General features: G+C 40.5%; 2 protein-coding genes across 2 annotated transcripts in view; one reads left to right on the top strand and one right to left on the bottom strand.

The window, feature by feature from the left end:
* Positions 1-509: 509 nt before the first annotated feature.
* Positions 510-6149, bottom strand: med4 (mediator complex subunit 4). The gene is made up of 7 exons (XM_011489511.3): positions 6036-6149; positions 5719-5785; positions 5107-5277; positions 4042-4099; positions 3038-3124; positions 2826-2957; positions 510-1089 (listed from the first exon to the last, which is right to left on the bottom strand). Exons 1-7 carry the CDS (start codon positions 6107-6109, stop codon positions 917-919), a joined length of 762 nt encoding a protein of 253 aa, XP_011487813.1. The 5' UTR covers positions 6110-6149; the 3' UTR covers positions 510-916.
* Positions 6150-12129: 5980 nt separating this feature from the next.
* The window catches only part of itgav (integrin subunit alpha V), a 44871-nt gene continuing 29355 nt past the window's right edge, over positions 12130-27645 (top strand). Inside the window, exons 1-7 of the mRNA XM_023950649.1 lie at positions 12130-12282; positions 12437-12689; positions 17314-17441; positions 25434-25525; positions 26658-26772; positions 26907-26968; positions 27143-27191. Of these exons, the coding sequence (XP_023806417.1) occupies positions 12541-12689; positions 17314-17441; positions 25434-25525; positions 26658-26772; positions 26907-26968; positions 27143-27191 (595 nt within the window). The 5' untranslated portion in view covers positions 12130-12282; positions 12437-12540. The remainder of the gene's footprint in view (positions 12283-12436; positions 12690-17313; positions 17442-25433; positions 25526-26657; positions 26773-26906; positions 26969-27142; positions 27192-27645) is intronic.

A 27645-nucleotide genomic window follows, 5' to 3' on the forward strand; every position in this document is an offset into this window, starting at 1 on the left:
ATTAGTTAATTCAAAAGTTAGCATGTGTATAAACATTGATCATTTTCCCATTAATACATTTGGTTAGTTTAACTAACTCAAATAGCTTCAGACAAATCTTTGTCTGACATACTAATGTTTCTGATTTACAAGGAGTTCTTGAAGGCAGCATCGTATTGCAAACAGCGTCACTGCTAGTGTGACCATTTACCCTTCATACATTTTTTTTAAAATAGTTATGATTTATCATGGAAATATTTTTTATACCAATGATCTAAAAAAATACTTGTATTTTAATTATTTCATAAAATGCTGCTGCACTTTTTGGGGAGGTTGATGGTTAATACCCTTTAAATGAAACCTTTGTCATTAAGCTTGTTTTGAATCACAGTGCTTCTGTCTGAAGCACAGAAGTACTCCTTACATCTGAATTAACATCTAAATAAAGATAAAATTGTCCTCAAATAAAATGTAGCAATTGATGCTGTAACATTTTTACTTTTTCCAAAACAAAACACAAAAAGCAAAGACAAGTTTTAACCAAAAGTATTTATTTACAATGTTAAGTATATACAAAAGTATTTACACAACATCAACTGAAAGTTTTACTTTATACTTCAATGACTGTTTTCTGCCACAGAAGAGCAAACCAAGAATTTTAAAGCTTTTTTTTCCATTTGCCCAGTTAGTAATTCATGCAAAACACAGGAAATGGCTCACACCATCTCCATCTATCAGATACAGGTGCTTGACAAAAATAAAAAGCTAAAAAGGCATGAAAGCAAACTGATTTCTTCCAGGTCTGACAAACCAGAGGAAATACCAGTTCGAACAGGAAAAAGGGAACTGAAGCAAGTTTTTACTCAGATTATCAACAAACACATCTCGCTGGGTCTGTCAATGTTTGTGTAATGCCAGTACTCAGGAAAACAGTGTTTCAGTCTGAATCGCTACTGCTGCTGGAGGAATCTGTTGACATGGCTTCAACATCATCTTCGTTCTCCTTGTTGTGGCCTGGAGGCTCCAGGCTGAAATCGTTGCCGTGGTGAGGAGGCAGCATCCCTGCAGAGACGTCCGAGGACTGCCAGGGGTAGTGAGGGGTCAAGATGTCTGAAGAAACACAACACAAAAGGATTGTTTTTCCAAATGTCAAGCCTGTAAAGGACCACCTCAGAGAGGTATTCCTGAAAGCAATGTTAACTTAACCTGACTTTGACCCTGAACTCTCGCTTAAGTAGGCCTAAACTTGCTTACTTTGGGTTTGTCGGTTCCAAAACACCAGGTATGAGTTTGGTTAATTAACCTCCTCCCGGTAACCCTGAGTTAACGCGCGTACAAAGCGAGAACAAGGTATTTTCAATGGATAGAAAAGTGAGTGCCTGTGGTAATTGGAGCACTCGGGGCAGTAACCCCCAAGCTGGAGGAGTGGCTACCACAGATACCTGGAAAGACCTCAGACCTTTCAGTTCAGAAAAGCGCAGTGCTAGGAACAGCTAAGATACTGGGCAGGACCCCCAAGCTCCCAGGCCTCTGGTAGAGGACCTGAAATTGGAGGAGAAACCACCCGGAGGGTGAGAGGGGCGTTTATTTATTTATTTATTTCAATTTAATGTTTTTCCATCCTGATTTATTGTATTTCTTGAATTCTTATATGTCTAAGTTTGAGCCTCCAGATATTCTCATTTGAAGAACATTAACATGAATTATCTAGTGTGGATTCACACTATGAAGCCTGAATTCAGTTATTATGTACACCAACTTTCATTTTTGATCTTACAACGATATTCAGCACAATGGATTTAGTCATTCTCCTCTCCCTCCCTCTCAATCATGGTGCAGAAAAAAATAAACATACCAGGATAAAATAACTAGGCAAAACAGAGTAAATCAGCTAGACAACAAAATACATTTAGACAAATCCCCACACTTAAATCCCAATACATCCAGACAGGCAAAGGGAATGGTATCCCACAATTCCTTGCGCTGCAGCGCAACTGGACCAAAGTTACACCTACTTAATTGAATTAGTTTGAACGAAAGTAAAATAACTGTCTGATAACTATGTTTTATTTTTAAGTTGACTGAACTTAAAAAAATGATTTATTTTAACTGAAGCAAACAATTAAGTTAGATCAACATAAAAAAGTTTATCTTTCCAACATCCATTCGTGTTTTCGGAAAAGTCCCGCCCCTTTAACTGTCTCCACCAATCATTCATTGGAGGCTTAATCAGATGTCATCAGTCTGACCAATCATCATTGTTTTTTTTTTTTTTTGCATTTTGTACTAAAATAGATAACTGTTTGTGTTAAGTTTTCTTATTCAAACAACTTAAATTCAAAATTTTACAGTTAGCATTAAATAGTGAATAAAATGATTTAATGTTGATCAATTTTTATTTTACAGACAGACTTTTTCTTAATTGTATTCCTTGTCTTCAAATGTGGAATTCAGTCATTTTAGTTCAAATGTATTTGACCCTCACACTGTTTCACCTCACCAAATCTGGCCCTCCTTGCAAAATGTTGGACACCCCTGGTCTATGATAACTGAAGCGACCGAGGGTGACATCACCCATAGAAAATGGTTTACTTCTGGTTCCAACCAAGTGACGTCAATCCAGTCGCTATTTTTTTCCTGATGCAAACACCACCATGTTGGAACCAGTCAAAATTTCTATTGTGACCACTCTCAATAATCGTGAGTGGAATTGTTGAAATTGAATAATTTGCAATAAAGAAAAAATATCCTGAAAACAATTAAAATTGCTTCCTGTTTGAAATTAAAACAGAAGTTAAAACATTTTAATCGGAGGATCAGCTGTCTTGCAGGGTCAGAGGTCATACCTGGTAACCGTCCAGCAGCCAGAGCGTCTCCTGGCAGGTGTCCGTTCACACCATTGCTGGGCAGGTTTGCCATGTGTCCGAGGATCCCACTGCGCATTTCCAGGTCAGTTGGATAAGGTCGGCGTGGATCTCCTGGGAACCGAATAGCGAATAGCAGTTAAAACAGGACTTGTGCAAAAGGTTAGCTTTTGCTGCAGTGCAGAGTTTAATACCTGGAACCCAGTTCAGCGGAGCACACACAGCGTTACTGGCGCTGATTCTGTGAGCATACTTTATGATTTCCTCTGATGAGACACTTCCTGCAAAAAAGTTAAAAAAACAATTTTGAAAAGCCTATGTCATGTTTTTCTTAAGTCTTTCAGAGTAAGCTATAATCATATTTATAAGAATGAATTGGATTTATGCTCAAAGCGCTTACAATGTGTCCATTATCCATTCACTCCTCATTCATACTTGCTGATGGTAGCTACTGATGTAGCCTCAGCTGCCCTGGGGCAGACTGACAGTTGTGGCTGCCAGTTCGCGTCCCTCTGACCATCACCAGGACATTCATACACATTCACACAGCAGTGGAGCTGCACTGGAGGCAAGGAGGGTGAAGTGTCTTGCCCAAGGACACAACGACAGTTGAGTGGTGGGACCAGGGATCAAACCGCCGACTCTTCGACCATTGGACGATCTGCTAAACTGCCTAAGCACCTGCATAAGCACCTGCCGCCCCATCAATTTTTAAATGAAATACCGGTTTTCTTAGCAGCTCATTTTTGTTGCAATATGAAAACCCGCCTGTTTTTGGGGATTGGGAGGGGCTGGTGCTCAGAGAGCAGGTTTTTAGAGGAAAACTCAGAAATGCATTAAAGGATCAAAATACTCTTCTGGGGTCGTTTTTCAAGAGGAATTAACAAATATAATACATAAAAAGCTAAAAATAAAATTGATTTTGCATGATATAGGTCATTTAATGAGAACCAATGTTTTTTTATGCCAAATCTTGAGTCGATACAAAAAGATGGCACAAGAGAGTAATTATTTTTTTTGGCAGAGATGAAGATGCTACCTAAAATGGAAGAAGGAATGAATTCTTTAACGAAAACCTTAAACTAAAATCTTTGAGTGTCAACGCTGAAGTCACACAGCTGCTTGAGTATCTGGATGTTACCAGACACAAAATGATACATCCAAATCCACAGACTGAAAGACAAGTGTGTTTGCTCACCTTTCTTAGCCTTTTCAATGGAAGCAAGTTTCTCCTTGGCCTGGTAAACTGCAGTGGCCTTGAAGGAGAAAAAGTCAGTTTAGATTGACAGAAGCTGCTTTCCAAGTGTGATCTTAGATCTGGATCCAGTGACCCCGTCATTCCTACACCTTTCTGTTTTAGGTGCTGGAAAAGAAGCATCATCAAAATGTCTACAATAGTTGATAAAGAATGACATTATTAGCATTAGCTGAGTCCTCAAAAGGCATGGGATGATCCTAGTGTTGGGCAACAGGGCTTGCAGTTCTCCGCGTGCCCCGTTTCACCTGGCAGACTGAGCCCACTACCCCTCCCCTTTCGTTCTCACACACGCAGCCGCGTGTGACAGGAGACGGGAGCGCGCAGCTACAGGGACAGGAATTCACAGGTTTCAGGTTGTCACAAACTCTGTGATTTTACAGACAATAGGAACCGAATAGAGGCGCAGATTTTTTCCCCAAGCACTGAGCCGCTGTCATCACCGCCCCCACGTTAAATATGAGCACCGGACAATTGTCTGTATAACCTGTGCCTAAAACCGCCACTATAGCGCGCCCCCCCCCCCGGCATCGCATCGGGGGGGCGCACCCCACTATTTGAAAAGCACTGCTTTAAACTGTTACACTTTCAGACAGTGGTGAAATTTGTAATGACCCAGATGACTAAGCAATCTTTAGATTACTTTGAACTATATTATTTAATTGACTTAGCTCTCAACATATATGTTACAAAAAAAATTATTTGTCACAGGTTTTTTTTTTTTTTTTTACAGTTGTAGTAAACTGCCAGATTTACAACACATTGAGTTAATTTTTTACAGCAAAAGATATTTAGCCTTTTAGAGTTTTTATACTTTTACTCAACAAATGCTAAAGCCAGCACAGCCATAGATCTGCTTACAGCAGCCTATATGGAGAATGCATTAGACTGGCTTAATCTGCCTATGTGCTAGAAGAATGAGGATTTCTGCTAATGCACCTGTGAATGTAACTACATCACCTTACAGCAGTATCAGATGAAGCAAAAATACACACAACCTCAACCCACCAGGATGTGCTCTGCCTCCTTCAGCTGTTTCTGCAGCTGCTGGATGTCACTGTCTCTCTTCTCCACTTCCTTTTCCAACAGTTGCATCTCCTGATGAATCTTTCCCTGCTGCTGGGCCACCTCCATCAGCTCTTGGAATTCCTTGTCCCTCTGCACCAGAAGCTCCAGGATCTGAAGACAAAACAGGCTCTCCAATAAACACAAGAAGCAGCACTGATCAGACGTCGACTGTGGCCTTTGCTTCCATGGAGACCAGCATCATTTCAAATGGCTAGAGGTGACAGTGCTGCACAGCTCAAACCCAAAACATGAAATGTTTTTTTTCTTCATTTTTTTTAAACATGGCCATATCCAAATAAATGCTGGAATATCAAGAGAGAGGCCGCCCTGATGGCTGAGGCCAAGCCTGTTGTTTTCATGTTTTTAGATGATCTGCTCCTGATGACAACTATTTAACTAAAGAAATAATCAGAAATACAATTTAAGCATACTTTTTTTTGTAAATGTCTTTTACCATCTTTAAAATGCCACAAGAACATTTTAAAAACACAATTTTCTTTGGAGTGGCTCTTTTGGAGTGTTGAACTAGAATAAAAAAGTTGTGTCCTTCACCTGTGTGTCCTCTCCTGGCTGAGGAACTTTCTGGTTTCTGGCCAGAGCCAGCATCTCGATCAGCTCCCTGAAACAGAAGAGCAGACATGGAGGATTCAGCACGAGGAGCTGTGGAGTACGCGGCACAACGGAGGCCATTTAAAGCCCCCCCGGGGGGGGGGCTTTAATTTCAAAGCGTGAACTAAGCCTCATGAGCCTTTACTCTCCACTGGACTTCTGGACTCGAATCAGGACTGTGCAGACCAAGCCGTAAACCCGCCTACTGTGTCGCTACCTAACTACAACACGGAAAACAAAATATGAGCTGTTTCCTTTACCGCGATAACACCTCCAAATCATCCAACACAGAAAGTAGCCGCTCTTTTGTTGACTTCTCTGCTGCCGCCGCCATACCTGTTTCTAAAGCAGAAAGGATATGACGTAATAAAGACTTTACCTCAAATTGTAAGTTACTGTCACCTAGTGGTGGCAAAAGGAATATCATGCTAAAAAGTACGTTTTGCCTATTCCAAGGAGGAAAATCTTAAATTATTTTTGGAACCACGGATAATAATAATTCATAGAAAAGTAATAATATTTTTTGTAAATTGTTTTACTTAAATTACTAAATAAACAGATGTAAAATGTTGATGAAAACAGCCAAATTTTGCAAAAGTTATTTCAGTCTGTGTTCTAAAGTTTTTGCAAAATGATCTAAACAATGATTACTATTTTAAAAATACTGGACAAGCTGCAGTTATTTTAGTGCATAAAGGATGTAAAATGTCTACAGGGTAAAAAAAAGGAATTATTACAATATTTTAGTAATTAGTAATTTACGTAAACGATTTAAAAGCAACTTTTTCTCTTGAACTAAATATGTAGTACGTTTATTTGCCTATTTATCTCTTTGCATACATTTTTTTAAGAATGTATTTTCCATGATAAAAGTTGTTCTGATACAATACAAAAAGCAAAGACAAAACTAGGCAACATATTGCAACAATGTTTATTAATACTAAGATTACTCTGACTTCCTGATTTTTTATTTATTTTATTATTATTTTGTTATGGGTCAAAGTGTTAATGTTAAATTCAGGATAAAATCTCATTATTTGTGTGCATTGACCCATCCCCTGGGTAGCAGTGCACTATAGCTGTGCTAAGGAACTATTTGGTAGTCTAAGTTTCTCTGACTTTGACTCAGCATGAACACACACATCCAAAGCAAGTTTGTTTTGTTGAGGCTGCCAACAGTGAGATAATAGTGAAGCTTTTTTGCAACCAGGCCACTTCCTGATTGTCAAAATAAGAGGGATTCAAAGATGGAAATGAAATGCATTTTTGCCATTGCATCTGAAAACTGCATACTGACTTCATAGGAATTTGAACCATATATGTTTGTCTTCAAGAATGAACATTTCCCCCAAAATATCCAAGTGAAAGCTTTTAAAAATTTTAGAGGCTTCATTACTGTTTTTTTTTTTTAATTTAAAACGTTTTTTAAAAAAATACTTCTGTTTTTGTGGTTGTGAATAATCTTCAGGTCAGCATATCTGTGTAGTTGTTTCTCATTTGAAACCTAATGTTCACAAAGACAAGGCTGGTCTGAAAATAAGGTGATTCAGAAAGAAGTCACTTTTTAAAAGACCCCCCCCCCCCCACACACACACACACACAGGTACACACTTTTGGCATGGTGTTTGGTCTTTAACTGTAGATCTTCTGCAAAAACAACGAAGCCATCCAACAGGATTTAAGCTATTTTTTGTTGCAGCTACGCACTGACAGACCAGAAGAACACATTTTTAACTATGTAGGTCAAGAGGCTTGATCAAAGCTCCTGAAATATCATGCCTCAAGAATCAAGCCGCCTTTTAAAGGTCCAGTCCAAAGTGAGCTGAAAAGCCAAAATGCTCTCACTTTACAAAAATGTCTCACCTTCACCCACTCAAAAGAGGGACAGGTCTTCAAAAACTAGACCTTCAAGAGAATTTTAGCTTTACAAAACATGCTTGTGCTCTCCATGGTTTTAGATCTGCAGACTTCTGCCCCACAAGACAACTCCAGAACCAAATCTGTGAACCTAATTTCACTGTAATCATTTCAATAGAACATGAAAGCTGAGCATAAAATACATCCTCTCTCTTTCCCAATCTTTCTCCCTTTTACATGTAACACCCTCCCCCCCCAAAAGAATGTTATGTTAGTTTTTGCTGCACATTCTTAAACGCACACTTCATCTCAGCAGGGATTCACAGCGCTTCATGGCCAAATAAGACCAAAAGCTCAGTTATCCTGCCAAACTGTTGCCATGTGAATTCTTAGGTCATTGTGATGTAAGCCGTTACTGAGTATCATGAATTCAGGCCAACATGCAGCCAGGAATGAGTGAGCTGTCCACTCTTAGGACAACCGCATGACCTGATCTTAACCCCATGTCTGGAATTTGATCTAGTGTTTTCTTTTTCTCAATTGACTTTAAGGGAATCACATTTCACGTCAGATTTAATTGAGTCAGACATATAAAATAAATAATTTGTCTATGTGGATAAAAACATTACATTTCTACTAAAAGGAAAACAAGGATCAAATGCAAGATTTGAAATTTGTACAAAAGGAAGGTAAAAGTGAACTGATTAATTTAATTCAACATGAAAAACATCATTGCTGACTGTGTGATCCTTCTGTTTATTGCTGGAATGAACTTCCTGTTGGGCCTCAGCTTTGTGTTGTGTTAAGCTGAATCCAGGCCGACAAAGACACACAAACACGCCTGATTTGAATACGTCTAAAGTTGTAAAAATGATCATTGGTAGACCAACAGATTGCTAAGCATCCGTGTTAATTTGGTAAATAATTATAAGGTATTTATACCAACACTTAAGTAGGAATAAAATATTGAAAAGTTGGTGTTCACCTTTCTGCACATACTGTCAGGGGTCGCTACCGTGAATCAGCTTTCAATGATCCGCACATTTTGGTTTGGCAGAGAGTTTTATGCTGGATGACCTTCCTGACACAAACCTGTATTTTATCTGGGCTGGGGACCGGCACAGGGAGACCTTGACTCGGGCCCCACTGGATTTAGCTCATGGCGCCCCCTTGGAAAAGAACCCTGGTTTCCCATGTAGCGATAATGTATACAGAGGTATTTTAGTACCCTTCAATTCAGAAAGAAAGAAGCTTGTTAGACATTTGGTCAAAACACAGAAAGCACTGAAACATATTGCTATTACTGTTATTAGAAGTAATTTCATTGTATTAGAAATATTTTAAAAAACACAAAGCATTGTAAAGGAAATTTGTGAGATTGCACTACTTTTTGAAAACACTACAAAAGAGAATGGCATCATGTCCTACTTTTGTTTTCTGTTCTTTGGTGAAGAATATTAATACAACAATAACACAACATTATAGTTACAACAATGACATTTTATTCTTAATATGAATTTTTTCTCCTCTTTGTTTTTCCCTCAGCAAAACATCCGCCTAAGCCCATCCCCTTCCTTACATACTGCTCACTCTCACTACAACTTCATCTCCTCCTTCACTTCATCCATGAACCTCCTCGTTAGCCTCCTGCTCAGAAGATCAAACCAATATTGAATCCTTTACATTTGTGCCAATACTTGCTTAAATTAAATCTTTTTAATACTATTTAATAACACATTTTATTTATAAGGCGCCTTTCAACCAGCTTGATGGCTTAGTTGGCTACATGCAGGACTGGTTTATGGGAAACCAGGGTTTTATTTTCCAGGGGGCATGATGAGTTTATTCCATTGTGGGTCCTTGAGTAAGACCCAACACGTTTCTGCCTAACTATGTAGCCACAAGGGGCTACACAGGGGGCCCAAGTTCGGGCCTCCATGTGCCAGCTGGTCCCCTGCCGAAAAATAAAGGGCTCTGTCAGAAAGGGCATCTGGTGTAAAACTGCGGATTTGTACAGGTTTATATCATTTGCCGTGGCGAACCCTGATGAGATATGCTAAAAGTAAACAACATTTACAAGGCGCCTGTAAAAAACTCTCAGGGCCTGGTGTTCTCCTGGCTTCAGGGCTCTGGCTGCTTGGGGGAGGGGGGGATCGGGGGTGCGCACTTGGCTAGCATTGAGGCGGGGGTTCATGGGTCTGTGCATTCTGGGCACAGGGTGGGCGGTGGCTGCCAGCCGGGAACGTTCCTGGACAGGTGTGGCCGCTGAGGCTTGGCCTGGGAGGGATCTTAGGATTTTCGGGCCTGGGGCTTGGCTGCCCTCAGCCGGTGTTTTGCCCGTGGCCGATTCCTTGGCGCTTGGCCTGGCCCCTGGGGTCAACGATGCATCAACAGCAGAGGGGTGAAGGGGTTAATTTATTGCACTTTCGGGGTTCCTCTGGGCAAAGGGCTTTAAAAAGGGCTTTTTACTTAATTTAATTACTTTACCTTTATTTTTTATTTGTATTTATTTCCTTTTTCTTTTCTTTTCTTCATGATTATTATTATTTTATTAATGTATTTATTTATTTTCTCCTTCTTTTCCAGCCAGCCGCCCACTGCGGCTGGCAGTGACCGGCCCCCCAGCCGCCCACTGCGGCTGGCTGGGGGGCCTTCTTCCCCCGGTTGTGCCCATCCGCCTCCTCCTTTCCGCTCCCACCGAACAAATTTTGCACACATGCACAGAGGGCTCCGGGAATTGGACGGGTGGGATATGCTGGTGGGGCTGACCGGGAGTTACTCTCTTTGGGGCCTCATCGGCACTCGCCCTCCATTCCACTTTTACTCGCATATTTTAGGGATCGGAGAGGGGCGGCCTGGTCCCCCTGGGCGGCCGGGCGTGTGGGGACCCTGTTAGCCGAAGCAGTGGCCAGGCGTGCGGTGCTAGGGGGTCGGTGGGCTGGAGTGGGTTACTGAGCAGCCACGGGGGGCAACCAGAAGAATGTGTGTGTGTGTGTGTGAGAGTGCATGGGTGGGGACAGGCCTGGGGGCTCACCCTCCCTTTTCCAGAGTGGGAAGGGCAGCGGGGGGATAAGGGAGGAGTGCTGTAGAGGGTAATGTGGGGGGAGGTAGGGGTGGAGCTGTGGTTGCATCATAATCTTTGGGCTGCTTGGGTCAGGCTCCAGCTGGGTGGTGGGCGGCTCCTGGGCCCACGTCTCGATGTCCAGCGCCCAGTGGCCCGAATGGCTGCCGCCCGGTATGTCGGAGCACGCCTGTCCTGTGGCCTGTGGGTCCTGACACTGGGCTCGCCTATACTTCCCGGTGCCGGAGGAGCCCCTGTAGGGGGCCTTCCTCTGCACCTGGCTGGGTAGGTGGGCAGTACCACCCCCCCCCCCCACACACACACACACACACACAATCGGGTTGCGTGGGTCCCGTTGCTGCGGACGCTCCTAGTGCAGGGTCTCCCCCATTTACACCTTGTCTATCCGAAGATTCGTAACCCCCTTTTGTAATAGTAAAACCTGTCCAACACAAAAGGCCTTCAGCGCTCATCTTTTTGCTCAGTTGTTGGACAGAACAAGTTAGAAAAATAATAATAAGAAAAAAACTCTCAGGGTAGGTATAAAGTAAATTTTATCTTATTTTGTATTAAATCTTACATAAAGTTATGTAAAATCTAACTTTATTGTTTTAAAACACTAATAAGTTGTGGCAAAGTTATTTTTTTAAGTAAATTTCCAATTTTATATTTAATAGATACATGGACAACACAAGAGTACTGGTAAAACGGGATTAAAACAGAGCTTTGAATTTTGCTCCACTAACTTGAAGTGATCCTCATAATGTAAAAATGTTTTCTTAAATTATCCCAATTAGTGAAGAATTTTATTTAATTATTCACCAAATAAGTAAATTATTTCTGAGATCAATTATAATATATCTGCATTACTGTAATGTTATATTAGGTACTCTGCTAATACTTTTTTGTAACGCGTTCCTTCCATCACAGTTCATGACTGTTAAAGTCCCACTCTGCTCTTTTTTTAAAGTGTTCCCAGTGGTCTTTTAATAATGATTATAGAGTTATTAGCCAAAATTAAAAAACCTGTGTCATTTTCTGGAAAATGGTTTCTGCAGAGCAGCAGGAGTTCATCAGAAATTTGTCTCTGAGTTGTGGGCGGGACTTATAGAGTTAGCCCGTTTCTACTTCCCGACATCCATCTGTTTACACTCTGTCCTGCTGGCTTACAACCAGCCTCTCACACCCCCCCAGCCTAATATTACCTGTTCCACAAATACATATTATATGTTTAATATTCTTTATATCATGTCCTCCATCATCGGAAAAATACAACAATAACATGTTAAAAAAACACGATTCACTGGAGTGGGTCTTTAAGTTCTCTCTTTGTTCACTGACCATGTATCTAAAATCAAAGTTTACGTCAGCATGGGGAGCTTTTGATTTGAAAGGGACGGGCCGGAAGTCATTGAGCAGATCCCCCCCCCCCCCCCCTTGGTAAATTAGCCTGATTTTAGCTCGCTCTGACTGTCACACATTTATCCGTGAACAGGAGCTGTGCAGCGGTGGCCTCTCCGTGGAATCCCGCTGTTCTGTAGGCTACAGAAGCCCGACCGGATCAAAGCTTGGTTCGGCCGTGTCGCTGGGTGTGTAAAAGTCGGTCCCTCCTGGACGAGCCGACAACACAATCAGTGTCTGTTTTACATGAAGACTTGTTCGGCGGTTGCGAGGCAGAGCTCTCGGGTGGACGGCTGAGATTTTCCAGGCTGTTTTGAAGTGACGCCGTTTGATGTTTTCAAGGCACCGGAAGTTGAGTTTGCGCACACGGTGAGTGGCAGCATCTCCTCCGCCTGAGTGAGTGGTCCTCGGTGAAGCCGCGGAGGTCTTCAGCAGCAGCAGCAGCCATGGCGGGGGGACGCACCGCTGTCGCCGTTCTGGTTCTGGCGTGTTTACGCTTCCATCACAGCAGCTCCTTCAACCTGGACGTGGACAAACCCTCCGTGTACGAAGGATCCGAACGAAGCTACTTCGGCTTCTCGGTGGACTTCTTCAAGTAAGGGTTAAGAAGAACATGCGAAACATGACGGGATTAAGATAAAGTCTAGGAATTTTCGAAAGGCGTCTGACATTTAAGCACGCGGGAATTACTAATTTACTCAAATCATTTGACTTAACATTAATTTTCAAAAAAAGAAAATTTAAGAGTAAAAAGTAATCAGTTGTAAAAACTACAGAAGCAACTAAAATTAAACATAAAATAAGTATACCTTCTTCTAATTAATTGTAATGCATTTACAAGGCAAAATAACAGAGCATTTAAAAATAAAATAAATCGAAATAAAAGTAACATTCTTTTGTTTGCAGTGTTTCTCACAACATCCAGTCAATAATTTTCTGAAATGTGAAATCAAGAAAATGGAGATTAGAAGCTATGTAATACAGTAAGTAGTGTTTCCTAATAATTATTCTGCCTGAGGTAGATAAAAAATAAAAGAGGTGGCAACCAGGTATGGCCTCCTCACTGAAACAACCTTTAGCGTTTCTGAAGAGGACATTTATACTCTGTTTTCCTGTCTGTAACATGTTTGTTACAAACAAAAAAACAAAAATCTGAAAACTGGGAGTTCTTGGATAACTATAGGAATCAGATCTGCCACGTCTATAAGCTCTTCATCAATTTGACCCTATTTTAAACACCTCTTTAAAGACCCACCCCAATGCAAAGAAAATAGTGTTTTTTTACATGTTCTTGTGGCATTTTTTTCATGATGGATATATATAAAGAAAATTATTTAAGCTCAAAATTGCAGTTCTTGGGAATCAGGAGCAGACGACAAAATACAGGTTGAATACAGTTGTATTTGTGACGTAAAAAACACACCAGCTTCCTGCTCTGCTCCATTCTGATGCATCCACTTGCAGACAAAAAGACCCATGTACGTCTTTGTTTTCCTCGTCTGAGGTGGAATTTGGATCTAAACTGTACATATGGATAGCCGCAATATTCCTTACCATTTTTGTTGCACTGCTAATATTAGGTTGGGGTTGTGAGGGGCTATAAACTAGCAGGAAGAGTGTAAATAAAGGGATGATGGGAAACTTACTCTGCCCCAATGGTCCCACCCACAAGTCAGAGGTAAATTGCTGATGAACTACTGCTATTCAGTGGATGTGTAGTCATAAACGAAACAATTTTTAAAAAATGTTTTTACTATAAATCTGTAAAACAATTCAGACGTTTCTGTTACCCTTAATGAAGAAAAAATAAATTTTAAGTAAATGGTTAAACATCTGACTTTTTTTCCTGCCAAATTGCTTTTAAAAAAACATTTTCAAACATAAAAGACAGAAAGGAAACAGATTGATGTGTTTACATGTAGAAAGAAATCAGTAGATGTGCTATAAATCTCAATGTAATAACCTGACTGTCACAAGATAGCTGCCATTTGTCAATATCTTGATCTGATCAATAGGGACCAGACACTGATCAGATACTGGGTGTGTAAAATGGTTCAGTCCCAATGGAAATGACCCAGTTTGCTGCTCTTTTACAGAATCACCTTTATAAGTTGTTGTTTCTCTATCATATCTTAAACCAGCGCAAACAGTACCTATTAGCATTTCAAAGAAACAAATAATAAAAGTTATTCAAAATGGTGTTTTTTCACTTTGTCCTCATCTTCCTAATATTTCAATTACTGTGTACTCCAGCCATTGAATGCATCAGCAAACCCTTTTTATACTTGTTGGAATTCACTCCATCTGGTGCAGTTGGAGAAGTTAAATGCCTCACATGCAGGTTATCTTTGCTCAAATGATTAATGTATACTCTGGCTTAAGTATTTCAAACCCAAGCATTTGTTTGTTACAGATTTAATGTTAACTACACAGATTTATTTTCAGTACTATTGTAATATAATGTTTATGAAATACCAGTTAAAGTAGGACCCACCTTAGTATTAAGTCTGCTGACTCGGTTTCATTCAGAACATTCTGAGGTATAGTGTATGTTTTAATTGAATGATGTCATAAAGTGTGGCAAACAAGTATTTATCAGTCACTGATTATGCAAGTGTTCTCACTAAGAGGAGTTTGGTCTGTAGTGTTCATCATTAAAACCTTTCAGCTGTGAGACAGAATATAAGATAGAAACCAGGAAATTACATTGCTTGATTTATAAGGGAGTTATCTGAGAAATGGTGCAAAAAATAAATATTCAACTTCAAACAAACATACAAGACTTCAGTTCCTCACAGACCTGTTACTACTTCTACAAGAAGTTCTTCTATTCCCCACTGGTTACCTGCATTAATGTCACCAGTTTGAACTATTATTTGCATAAAAGACATGTGTCCACACTCTTAAACAGCCAGACTGCAACCTCTCCACAATGATCAAGACGAAAGAGCTGTCAAAGGATACCAGGGACAAGATTGTAGAGTGGAACAAGACTTGGATGAACCAAACTATAATAAACAAACAGCTTTGAAAGACAAGATCAACTGTTGGAGCAATTATTAGAAAAAGTAAGAAATACTAGATCACTGACAATCTCCCTCCACCTGACACTCCATGAAAGATTTCACCTGGTGAGGTACAAAGGATTTTGAGAAGGATGAGGAAAGAACCCAGAACTACATGAGGGAACTGGTTAATGACCGGAAGAGAGCTGGGAACAAAGTTCACTAAAGTAATACACTACGGCGTCATGGATTGAAATCTTGTAGAGCTCCAGAGGTTCCCCAGAACATGTCCAGAACCATTCAAAGTTCTCCAGAGAGTATCTGGATGATCTAGACAAGGATTGTGAGATTGTCGTGGTCAGATGAGACCAAATGGAACTCACTGTGTTTGGAGGAGAAAGAGTGCTGAATCCCAAAAGTGCCATACCCCACTGTAAAGCATGGGGGTGGAAGCATCATGGTTTCAGGCTGCTTTTCTGCAAAGGACACTGGATGACTGATCTGCTCCATTACACAAATAAATCCTTTAAAAATAAAACATTTTTTAAACTTTGTCTCTCACACTTAAGGAAACTCATCTGTTGAAGTGGATCATCTTACAGATTTGTTGAATGTCAAATACTTTCAGCTCTTTTTTCGTTTTCATTGGGTGCATCTTAACATTAGTTTTTCTTGCTTGTTTGTACTCTATTTTGGCTTAGACTTTTAACAAAAGTGAAGAATCTGATCTTTCTCATGTTTTCTGGTTGAAATCTTGGTGGAACACAACCTTCTGCTTCACTGTGGATTATTCATGTGGGTGACTCATTTAGTCACATAGTCTGGAGTCTTTGGAACATTGTGACAGTCTGGTCTTAAGTTTTCCTGCTTGCTTTCCCTCAGAATCTGTCTGAGGAGACAGTTTGACATATCTTAGTTCACACACACTTCCTGAAGATGGTTTTCAGAAATTTAAAGGCTGTGTCATCATAAATTAAAAAAAGTGACTTGTAAGGTCATCTAAGTCTTATTTTTTCCTTTGTGCTATCTAGTTGGGTCCAGATGACCTCGTCCTTACATTCCATGACGAAGGTGTTATAGGATTTCATGTCTGCCATGGACACCAGTGAAAATCAAAAATCATTGGGGAAAAAAAGTTCAGCCTGCTGTTTTGTGGGTTCTAGATGACCCCACTCCCACGAATAGCTGCCTTGGATAGCACAAGGTTGTTGTCATCACTAAAACAGAAAAACTTGGAGTTAAAGTTATTGCTTTGCAAGTAAATCAAATATTTAAGGTCAAAAATGACAAGTTGATTATTTGTTGTTGGATTTTCTACCATAAAAATTGTTACCTCAGTCAAGAGGAAGTGATTAAGAAATGGATTACAGTGAGATGGCAAGAAGATAATCCAGAATCTTTCAATATTTTTGGTAGTTTTTATTTGCAGTTGAGCTGCCAAAGCTCAGGTTTTAGAGGATTAGATGAAGATGAGCTACTGCTGCTATGTTCCCTGAATGACTAAACAACTTGTTGTTTTCACGCTGCTATCCAAAACTGAAGTGACACGTCAGTCCATAAACAGCATTTGTCCATCCCAGCCCCGTGAAGCAGCAGTCTGAAAGAATCATCAAACACAAATACAGAAATGTTCTTTTGTATTTTGTAATCCATTGAGTGGTTACCTCTGGATAATCTGCAACAAAAGCAAGCTGCCGCAAACAAAGACGCTTTGTTTGAAAACTCCTCCTGCTGCACAACTGGAAGCTGCTCCAGCTTGCATCAAAATGAAAAACCAGAGGAGCTCTATCACACCTCTGGTTTGTTTTGTTTGAACCATTTAGCTGAATGGAGATTTTTTTTCTCGAAAGTTCAGACTCTGTTTTCCATCACTACTATTCAAGTTGAATTCACAAAAACGAGCTCTCTGGTGGTTTGACGTCATGTAGCCACTCTGGATTAGGTACTATGGAGCACAGAAATTCTTCAGCGCTCAGACTGATTTGGATTCTCTTAAACATGGAATTCTGAGGTTTATTTGTGATATCTGTCAGACTAATGTGGTCTGTTTAGAGATAAACAATCTTCATTAACTCCAGATGTTGTGGGTTCAGATAAAGTTCAGATAACTTGTCTTTTTATCTAGTGCATGGAAGTCCTGAATGTGTGTATATTTGGTCTTGCTGCCTCTCTGTGACCTTTTTGTGGAATCTAATGCCTGGTCTGTCTGTCCAGGTCAGACGTTCTCGTCGGAGCTCCTCGGGCAAACACCTCGTCCTCCAGCAGCGTGGTGGAGAGAGGAGCGGTATTCAGCTGCCCCTGGAACAGCAAAGACTGCAAGGAGGTGCCCTTTGACAGCTCAGGTACCAGAACTTTCTGCTCATGCTTGGTGTTCTGGTGGAGCATTAAAGTAGGAGTTACACTCTGGGTGACCATAAACTACTTTCTGCTGTTGCAGGAAGTAGTTTATGGTGGATGGAAGTGTGTAGCTTTGGGACAGTTTGAGGATAAGTGATGTTGTGGAGCAAAATACGCTTTTTTAGCCAACTTATCTTCAGACTGGTGCAGACAGTTTGAAAGATCTTCATCTTTCATTCAGCATAGTGGCTAATTCAGAGAACAATATGAAGGATTTTATCCTGGAAAAATACAAGGTGTGATTTCTATCTTTTATCATCTGTCTGGGCGTGTTCCTGACTCACTTTCCTATCGGCTACAGTTTTGTCAAAGTGCTGCTCTTGTCAAAAGTTTCATCACCCCAGATCATGTAAGAATAAGCAGCAATTTCACCTCATGAGTAAATGCTTTTCAGTTTTTGTCGAAAAAGATGCCTGTAAACCTGATTTCAGAGTTTAGATCCTGAAAGGTGGAAAAGGCAGAAAAAGGGGGAAGGAGAGAAGCAGCTGTTGATGCAATGCAAAATGTTCCTCCAGGCCAACTTCACCCAGTGCAGCAATCCCCATCATTATGAAGGGAATGCTCAGACATGCCCAAAAGGTGCAGGCTTTAGTTCTGTTGAAACTGGTGCAGGTCTCCTCTGTGGTTTACTTCATCATGCCAGTTGGAGTTTCAAACAAAAAAGGTTTGAGAAGATACTTCATAAAAACAAAGTTCTAGTTTTCCAAATCCTAGGTTTGTGGGTTTTGACTCCTCTCATATGTTTTGGAAATAAAAAAATACTAAAAGATGTTAGTTCTCTTTGTCGCAAAGTAAAGTGACAAAAATGGACCAAACAGAAGACAAAGAGCCTCAGAAACGGTCAGTGGAAGGAGGTCTGGTTCAGAGGAAGTGGTGGAGCTGACCAGGCTCAAATGAAATAGTTAATGCGCCCCTATCATGTGACGTCATGAATGCCCAGCAGCATGTAGAAGTGTTTCTGTCGTTGTCAGGTGTTGGACTTTCGTCTTTTTAGAACAGCACTGGAGCGTTCCAAGCAGACGGGGAGCGTGTTGGCAAAGAGGGTGCAGTGCGTTTTTGTGTGAAGTGGATTCTGTTTGGTATTCTGTGGGAGGCCTCAACCACCAAACACGGTCTCCCTTCCCCCTTCAGCTGCACAACAAGCTCAATAAAGTTCACGCAGTGACACGTAATCTGTGCTGTCTCTGAGTCTGCAGAGGTTTCTACAGTTTGAGGCAAACTACTGTTGAGTTCAGAGTCGAGTTCATCACAAAGATGGTCTCCTTTTGAGAACGCCATCATTCTTGGCAGAATCTGGATGCGGTGAATCCCCTCATGGACATTTCTTCTTCATCATTTGAGGATAACCCGTGAGCTGCTACTTCTCAGAAAGCCAGCACACCCTTTCAGCGAAGCATAGTTTTAGATGTGGAGACTTGCAGCAAGAATGTGTTTCTCCACTCTGTCAGTTATGAGGAGAAACTGTACAACACATGCCATTTCTTCTCACACACACAGGTTGCTTATGGGGGGTTAAGGAGGTAAAAGGCTGCTGTGTTGTGTTTCATTAACTTGTGCTGATTTCAATAAAGCTGCCGCTGGCTTCCAGTCCTAAACGAAGCTCTGACAAATGTTTCAGTTTTGAGGCTTAGGATAGAAAATTAAAAAATACATTACACTAGTTGTAATGCCTTTTTTAATACTCCACACGCTTTTCCCAAATAAGGACTTTTTCTCTGGCTGCCGTGGTGAGATGTTTGCTGCATGCTGATGCTCCAGCTGCATGTTTTCAAATGCACCTTCCTGCCTCTGTACAGCTTGACGACGAGCTGAATCAAGGTGGGTTTGACGGTGTGAAAGCAAGTTCTGCTGAAGTGTCTCTGAGCAGGACACCAGCAGCAGGGAAAGCCTGCATGTGCACTGGCACAGAAATCATTGATGCTGCCCCTCACAGTCATGCATGGCCTGTGCGTTTTCCTGTACAAAAGAGGGCTTTGTTGTTCATTTGACCTGCATGGTTGGTGACCAAAGATTTGCAGAGCCAGTGAACAGACACTGAACCAGAAATACTATGTTGTGTGTTTCATGTTGCATAACTGACTCAATCTCACTCTGGCGGCCCTAGATATATATATTTTTCTAAGTATTCCTGTTGAGGGTGTTTTTCTTTTTAAAGTGAGGTTGTGGGGATTTTCTTTTCCTTTTCTTGGAAGAATGAAGCAGAAAGTGAGCTGAAAACATGTCCGTCACTCATGTGAGTTCTGTGCTTTCATGTTCACAAAGCACAGTTTCATTTTTGGGGGACTTTATATTATTTTTGAAAGCTCCTGATATTTTCCGTAGAGAATCTTTAAGTAACATTGAATGATGGAAAACTGCTTCTCAGAATTTATTTTCATTACTATTGTAACCTCTAAGCTTACTTGTTGTTATACTGGAATCATAAAAGACCAGGTAGAGAAGGCTTTTCAAAAGAAAAAAAAGAAGAATGAATAGTTTGTCAGTGTGTGCAAAACCTTTATACTTCTGAAACCATTAAGATGATAAAACACAGCACCAAGCTTTTTATCAAAACAAGACCACTCAGAACATTTACACCTTTGAAAACAGTTTTTTGTCTTTTTAACATGTCCCTTTGGCATTTTTCTGATGATGGAGGACATATTTAAAGAAAATTAAGATTAAAATAGCATTTCTGAATATTTCTTTATTCAAATTGTTGTGACTTAAAAAAAAAAGAAACTTTGGATAAAGGTTGTGTTTGTTACGTAAAATATACAACCAGCAGGCCACAAGCTCACTGCTCTGCTCCATTCTGATCCATCCACTTGTAGACAAATTAGTCCATGTCCATCTTTGGTTCCCTCGTCTGAGCTGGAGTCTGGATCTAAACTGTACGGCTGGATAGCTCTGCTATTGGTCACCATTTTTGTTGCACCACTAATGTTAGACTGGGGATGTAAGCTAGTATGTAAGCAGATGGATGTGGGGAAGTAGAGGTGGGCTTACTTTCGTGCCAAAAGTCCTGTCCACAACTCCGAGGTGAATTTCTACAGAACTGCCGCTCTGAAGAAACTATGTCCTAAAAAATGGCAACGAATTATGGATTTTGGCCAAAAACAGCATCATCATAATTAATAGACCACTGGGAACGCTTTGAAAATAGATTAAAAAAATAATCGGAGTGCGACTTTAAATTGGTTTAGAACTTAAGGAAATCTGGAAATATTAGCTGATAGTCAAGAACTGGATCAGTGTTTTCGGAACCCTGAAGTCCAGAAGTGAACACAGGACCAGTGAGTTGTCCATCAGAATATGCCAGCAAATTGAGAAACAGGAAACCAGGTTGAGTGCTGTGAGAGACACAACTGATACCATAAAAGGAACCAGGCAGATGTGTGAGCACTGCAGTAGTGTGGCTTTACACAGTTTTATTATGATGTGTGGTTCAAGACATTTTATTGTTCATCTGAGGTTAGAAGGGTATTATTTTTAGAATGGATGAGGGCCGGAGTTGTTTTCTATTTTGCCCCAAAGCACCGAACACCTGAGTGCCTGAGTGGTCTGCAAAGCCCTTAAGACTTTCACCCCAGCATGTTAAGCTGAAGGGAGGACTGTTTAAGCTTGCTGTGAAAAGCCTTAAAACCGTTCCAAACAAATGTGGGAGAAGGATTTTCCAGGCTGTCTTTCTAAAAGCTGCTGTCAGACTAAAGTTTGACGATTGTGAGGGAAACTGTGGGTTGAGCCTGTGTGTCAGTGTCCTTTGTGGAGCCTCACCCACAGAACTGAACACTCCCATCTGTGCTTTTTCTGGGTTCCAACCACAGAACACTTATCTGTCAGTCCCGGCGTTCTTCCAGTTCCTCACATGTTGCTCCAAACATGGATTAATTTGTCTGCATGTGGAATTCATTTGTTAATTGACAAACCACGTTTGCCACCATTACCATGTTTTAAGATGTTAAGTATCCAGCGGGGTACAGATGACCAATAGATATAGAAGAACTATTCTTTCAACTATTGCAGAAGTCCACATACTGGAATTCCCAGTGTGATGGGGAAAATCCCAGTTGTTTCCTCACGTCCTGCCCTGTGTCATGCCCCCGCCTGGCAACAAATGTTACCACGTCTTTGCACACGCGGAATTAATGTTTGATTCAGTCTGTTTTCCAGCCAGGACTCATGACTCATATGTTTGTGGTGCAGCCTCGGATCTCAGAGCAGCTTTGGCCTTTCAGGCTGAAAGCAGAAGATCAGCTAGTGTCTCCTCTAACATGAACCCTCATTAGACCGAGCCTTGCTGCTCACTCATTGACCTCTCTGCACATTCGCTGTTTCTGCTCTTAAGACAGTAGAGAACTGAATACAATTAATGATGTCATGTTTTAAACTAAGCAGGCTGTTTGCTTCACATTTCAGATTTTCAGTCTTTAAAACAATTGTTCTTGTAAAATGGGAACAGAAACATTTTCCAATGAGTCGCACTCTGAGAGGCTACGTTCCACTTATCTATCTATATATATATATTTACACATACGTTTCGTCATTATCAGAGGCAGGAAGTACATACCAGCAGCTGAAGACATCATAAAACAATCACCAAATTTTTCACGTTATATTTTGCTCACAGCATAATCTAGATAATCTGTTTTGTTTTGCAACAGATACAGAGGAACAAAATAGTATTTAGTCAGCCAGCAATTGTGCAAGTTCTCCCACTTAAAAAGATGAGAGAGGCCTATCATTTTCATTATAGCTATACCTCAACTATGAGAGACAAAGTGAGAAAAAAATCCAGAAATCACATTGTCTGATTTTTAAAGAATGTATCTGTATATTTTGGGGGGAAATTAGTATTTAATCACCTACAAACAAGCAAGATTTCTGGCTCTGACAGACCCGTAACTTCTTCTGTAAGAGGATCCTCTGTCCTTCACTGGTTACCTGTATTAATGGCACCTGTTTGATCTGGTTATCTGTATAAAAGACACCTGTCCACAACCTTTAAACAGTCACACTCCAAACTCCAATATGACTAAGACCACCAATTGTTGACCTGCACCAGCTGGGACCAAAGTAACAAAAGGTACCATCAGTAACACACTACACTGCCAGGGACTCACATTCTGCAGTGCCAGACGTGTCCACCCACTAAAGCCAGTACATGTGCAGGCCCGTCTAAAGTTTGCTAGAGAGCATTTGGATGATCCAAAAGAGGATTCGGAGAATGACTTATGGTCAGATGAAACCGAAATATAACTTTTTGGTAAGAATTCTACGCATCGGTTTTGAAAGAGAAACGATGCTGAGTTGCATCCAAAGAACACCATACCGACTTTGGGGTCGTTTTTCAGCAAACGGACAGAGACAACTGCTCCGTCTAACGGAAAGAATGGATGGAGCTATGTATTGTCAGATTCTGAGTGAAAACCTCCTTCCATCAGCAAGGGCATTGCAGATGAAATGTGGCTGGGTCTGTCAGCATGACATTGCCGTCATTCTTGGATTTAAAATTTTTCAAAAAGCTTTGCATTTCTGCAAGTTTTTGTCATTTTGGTTAAATGTTCCATAAAAAGCTGCTGGATACCAGAATAACCTCCCTTGAAATTCTGTAAGATTTTGAGTTAAAAATCCCTAATTATCAGATTTTATAGACACACTGAGTTTTTAAACAAGTCAGAGCACAGTTATCTCTGAATGGTCAGTTAAGCTGCGAAGGAGACCATTCCCCCCCCAACCCATGCTCTAGACACAGTATTGGTTTGAAGTTATAGTCTAGTTGTCTCCTGGTTCTCTGACAACAATTCTTCGTATATTTACCACAGACAGCTGAGGCTCTGCAGGTATTTATAACCTCAGCTGTGTGTGTGTCATGAGGCCGTCTGTCATTTTTAGTGCTTAAAGGAAAAAAATTAATATCTCAAAGTTTTACAATGGTAAACGGCCCATTGTGAGTCTCAGGCTCTAAGTGGCTTTGATCATCAATCTCTGAAACATTAAAATAATGACAGTTGGAGCTGAATCAGGAATTCAATCTAGTTGGAAAAAATGATTTGAATTAATTCTGATTCAATCTGATATCCAATTTATGTTCATGTTTCGAATTGAAAACCAATGCTTATTGGTTTACAAGATTGCTGTTGTTTTTTTAATCTGCAATTTAAACCAAGGAAAGGTAGAAATGTTTCTGTTGTTTTGGTTGTATGTAGTTTGGATGGGCATGAGGGGCATGAGCATTTAAGGGTAGCTCAGTTGGTAAGATAAAGGGCTGCCACGCAGGAATCCAGGGTTCGATTCCTGGAGGGGAATAAACAATGGTACTGGGGGCAATAATGGCAAGCAATAAACGTTGGGTCCTGGGCAAGACTTAACGCTACTACGCCCACCAGCATGAATGTTCCCGTAGGCGCAAACTGGCAGCCACGCCTGTACCATCTCCAAGTATGAATGAAGGGTGAATGAATAATGCACAAATGCATAAAGCGCTTTGAGCGTCAGGAAAAGCGTAGATAAATCCAATGCATTATTATTATTAAGGACTTCTGTTGTTTCAGGAGGAGGGGTTAGAAAACATAGGTCATATTGTTTCTTAATTTACACCTTAATTCAGGGGTCGGGAACCTAAGGCTCGCGAGCCATATATGGCTCTTTTGATGGTCACATGTGGCTCGCAGACAAATCTTTAATTCAAATTTTTTTTCTTCATTAGACCAGTCTTTCTCGTGCGCGATGCGATGGCAGAGGCGCGCAGTAGTAGCGGTGCTTAGAGAGACAAATCTGCGCCAGCACTAGTATAAGTTTAAAATTGTCTATTAATTCACAGAGTTTGTACCACCCGGAAACCTGTGAATTGCCGTGCCTAAAACTGCACGCTCCCGTCTCTGAGAAAGAGCGCGCAGTTGCGGGGACGGGATGTGTGAGGGAGAAAGCAGAGGGTGGGGCTGAGGTGTTGTGGGGACAGGCAGCAGGTGAATCGCGCAGGGATTGTAATAACGTAAAACCCGCTGCCCGTCACTCACTGCAGCGTGTGAGTGTGTGTTTGGCTCCAGGTCCGCATGTGAGCAGTCTGTCTCACATCTACAAAACATTCATACAAACCTAAGATCACGTTTAAAGTCTCAACGCCTGCATGAAGCAGAAACTCACCACGTAAACCAGACTAGACCATCAACAAAACTACCACGAGAAATACTCATCATTTATTAGAAACAGAATAACAATGTTATTAAAAAGAATCCACAGACTTACTGTACTTTAAAAAGGTTGAAATTACATCAAATGCACACATTCACTTGTATTTTAGTTTTAAACATATTGTCGCGGACTGAGTTGGATGGCTGTTGGGCCGCGTTAAAAGTTCTGGAGTTCATTGAACGCGTCAAGCAGAGATCTGATTGGCTCTCAGTTCTGTCGCTCAGCCTGTTGTTAGGTAGTTTGGACCAATGGGGTTCAGCTATGGGCCGAATAAGGGAAAGGGGAGGGCTGCAGCGGGAGCAGGGGAATATAAAGTTGGGAGACGCGCTCTCGTCTCGTCTCGGCGGGAGAGATTCAGGAGTTGCTGAATTAATTGTTCGGCGTTTGTCGCGGTCTGCAGTAACCAGAATAAAGAACCTTAAAAGAGGTTAAGTCTCCGTGCCTCAGTGTGGGAAAGGGACACTACATAAATGTATGGCTCTTTGGAAATTACATTTAAAAATATGTGGCGTTTATGGCTCTCTTGGCCAAAAAGGTTCCCGACCCCTGCCTTAATTCATACTTGTATTATTTTGATTCTCCATGGAAGTAGACTGGTTTCTGAGTGAGTCTCTGATCTAGAATCAGTTTTCTCTCCAGAGCTCATTTCTGCTTGACATTGAAATGTTCCTGCTGTAGTCCTCCATTTTGATCCTGTTTAAAAAAAATATTTATTATTACATTTTGGCTAAAAAATTAAACAACAATTGTTTTTTTTTCCTCAGACAACAGAGTTTCCCAAGATGGTTTTCAGATGGAATTCAAATCCAAGCAGTGGTTTGGAGCTTCAGTGCGATCTGATGGAGAACACATCCTGGTAAGAAAAGTGGCACCAAGCAAAACAAACAAACAAACAAACAAAGGCTTTTATTGTTGTCAGGACTTTTAGTTTGCAAGAACTATGAGAAAAGTTAAAAAAGACAAGGTGAAGGCAGTTAGGTTAAAGAAAAAATTACTGACTGAAATATCAGAATTGGACAGAATAGCAATATACTATTGTCCCAATTATTAATTTATATTTTCCTACTGGTGGTCATTCTTATAGAGACCTTCCACTGTATTTTGTTGGAAGAACTAGGACATTATGTTGGGAGAAATATATGCTTGAATTGGTGTTTTTTGTAAAACTAGACGTGATTTAAAATAAAAAAAATACTTATCTGACTCAGAAATGAGTCAAGAGGGAAAATTCTGTGCATGAAAGAAAAAGTTTATCTAACCTCTAAAAAAAACTGCTAAAGTTGCATGTCAAAGACTTATTTGTTGTCAAATTTAATAGTCAGATTTCACAGTTTTACCTTAAAAGGGCCTATATCGTGCTATTCTTTTATAGTAAGCTAAATCCATGTAAATGATAATAATATTACCTTTGGCTCACAAAAGAACGACTTTTTTAGATTAAATATGAGTTATCGTCCCAAGTAAGACGACTCTGAGGCTCCGCCTTTCGCTCCTTGTGGGTGCCGCCCATTCCATGACATTAACTTAGAGTTGGCCTCTGCAGCGTGTTTGTGTGTCGCCCACAAAACAAACAATGTTCAAACTTCTGCAAAGATGGATGAGCATATAGGGCATATAAAAGGAAAGCCTTTTTGCCGATGTTTTTGTGAGGAAGGGACATAATAATACACTTAAAAGTAAATAAAAAACATTTTGCATGATATAGGCTCTTCAATGGTTCGTATTACAATCGTTGTACCAGAGTTTCAGTTGGTGAGTTTACAAACTTCAGATAACTTTTATGCCAAATTTGTTTAGAAAATAAATAAATATATACATTTTTTAATTAACATAGACAATATAAGCGAGGAGGAAGCTTCAAGGCTCAACAATGACATGTTTAAAGTTATGTTGCATGTTACTGAAACCTTCTACTCTTTAATCTTGAATTCTATTACAAAATGTGTGAGAAATTCCCAAATATGTTTTGTAAAAATTTTGTTTCCCAGGCTTGTGCCCCTCTATACCAGTGGGCAACCTTTGGGAATTCTGAGCGCGAGCCTGTGGGAACGTGTTATCTCAAAAAAGGAGCGAGAATAGTGGAGTACTCGCCCTGCAGATCAAGTATGTTTTCATAACCATAAGTTCTCTCTCTAATTATAAAGTAGGTCAACATTCTGCCAATGCTGAAGGATTAGAAACAAGGGTTGTAAGGGTTTTGCATTGCTTTTTATTGTGTTGTTTTTGTGTGTGTCCAGATGCTAACTCCCCAGAAGGACAGGGTTTCTGCCAGGCTGGCTTCAGTGTGGACTTTCTGAAGGTACTGTTCTCTAATCAAACTAATTCTGTTGAACCTGGAGGAATTAAAGGTGTTTGATGAATGTTCAGAGCACGGCAAAGGGAGCGTTAAACAACTCAATTTCTGACCACAAAAGGAAGTGAAAGTAACAAAAAGTGAGAACTGTATTTCTCTTTCCTTTGTTGTGGTTTTTAGAAGAACAACAAAGTTGTTGTTGGAGGACCTGGCAGCTACTACTGGCAGGGTGAGTGTTAGACTGTGTGTGAGTGAGTGTGTATGTGTGAGTGTGTATGTGTGTTCAATTGAATCCTTGAAGCCACACATGGTGCCAGCAGGCATTCTCAGAGACACAGCTACTGTTGGATTAGAAGGTTTCCCACACAATTTGAAGGTCAGTTCATCCTCGTAGTTCTAATCTCCCTGATAAGACTCAGAGACAACAATGTAAACTGTTTTTTAAAGACTTGCATTCAAACTTCAGGGTTACTAGTTTAATGGAAACTTCAGCCTTTTCCCTTCGTTTTTCTTTACTCTTTTCGGTTCAGGTTTTGCTGAGGAGTTTGATCTATTCAAATAGAAATTGACTTAAGTTTTCTTCTAAAGTATATGAAATAACTCTGCTTGTTAAGGATCACATTTTCTTTTAAAATATGTTAAAGATTATTTCCAGCAATCATAATTGCTAACATTCATTTACC

Source organism: Oryzias latipes, chromosome 21, assembly GCF_002234675.1.
Source record: "Oryzias latipes chromosome 21, ASM223467v1".
Lineage (NCBI taxonomy): Eukaryota > Metazoa > Chordata > Actinopteri > Beloniformes > Adrianichthyidae > Oryzias > Oryzias latipes.

Excerpts from the sequence above, each read along its gene's own strand:
- med4 (XM_011489511.3), bottom strand. The coding sequence starts at position 6,109 with ATGGCGGCGGCAGCAGAGAAGTCAACAAAAGAGCGGCTACTTTCTGTG. Across the intron at positions 4,100-5,106 it reads AGGAGGCAGAGCACATCCTG|GCCACTGCAGTTTACCAGGC; the intron begins GTGGGTTGAGGT and ends TTCTCCTTCAAG. Across the intron at positions 2,958-3,037 it reads TCCGCTGAACTGGGTTCCAG|GAGATCCACGCCGACCTTAT; the intron begins GTATTAAACTCT and ends TTCGGTTCCCAG.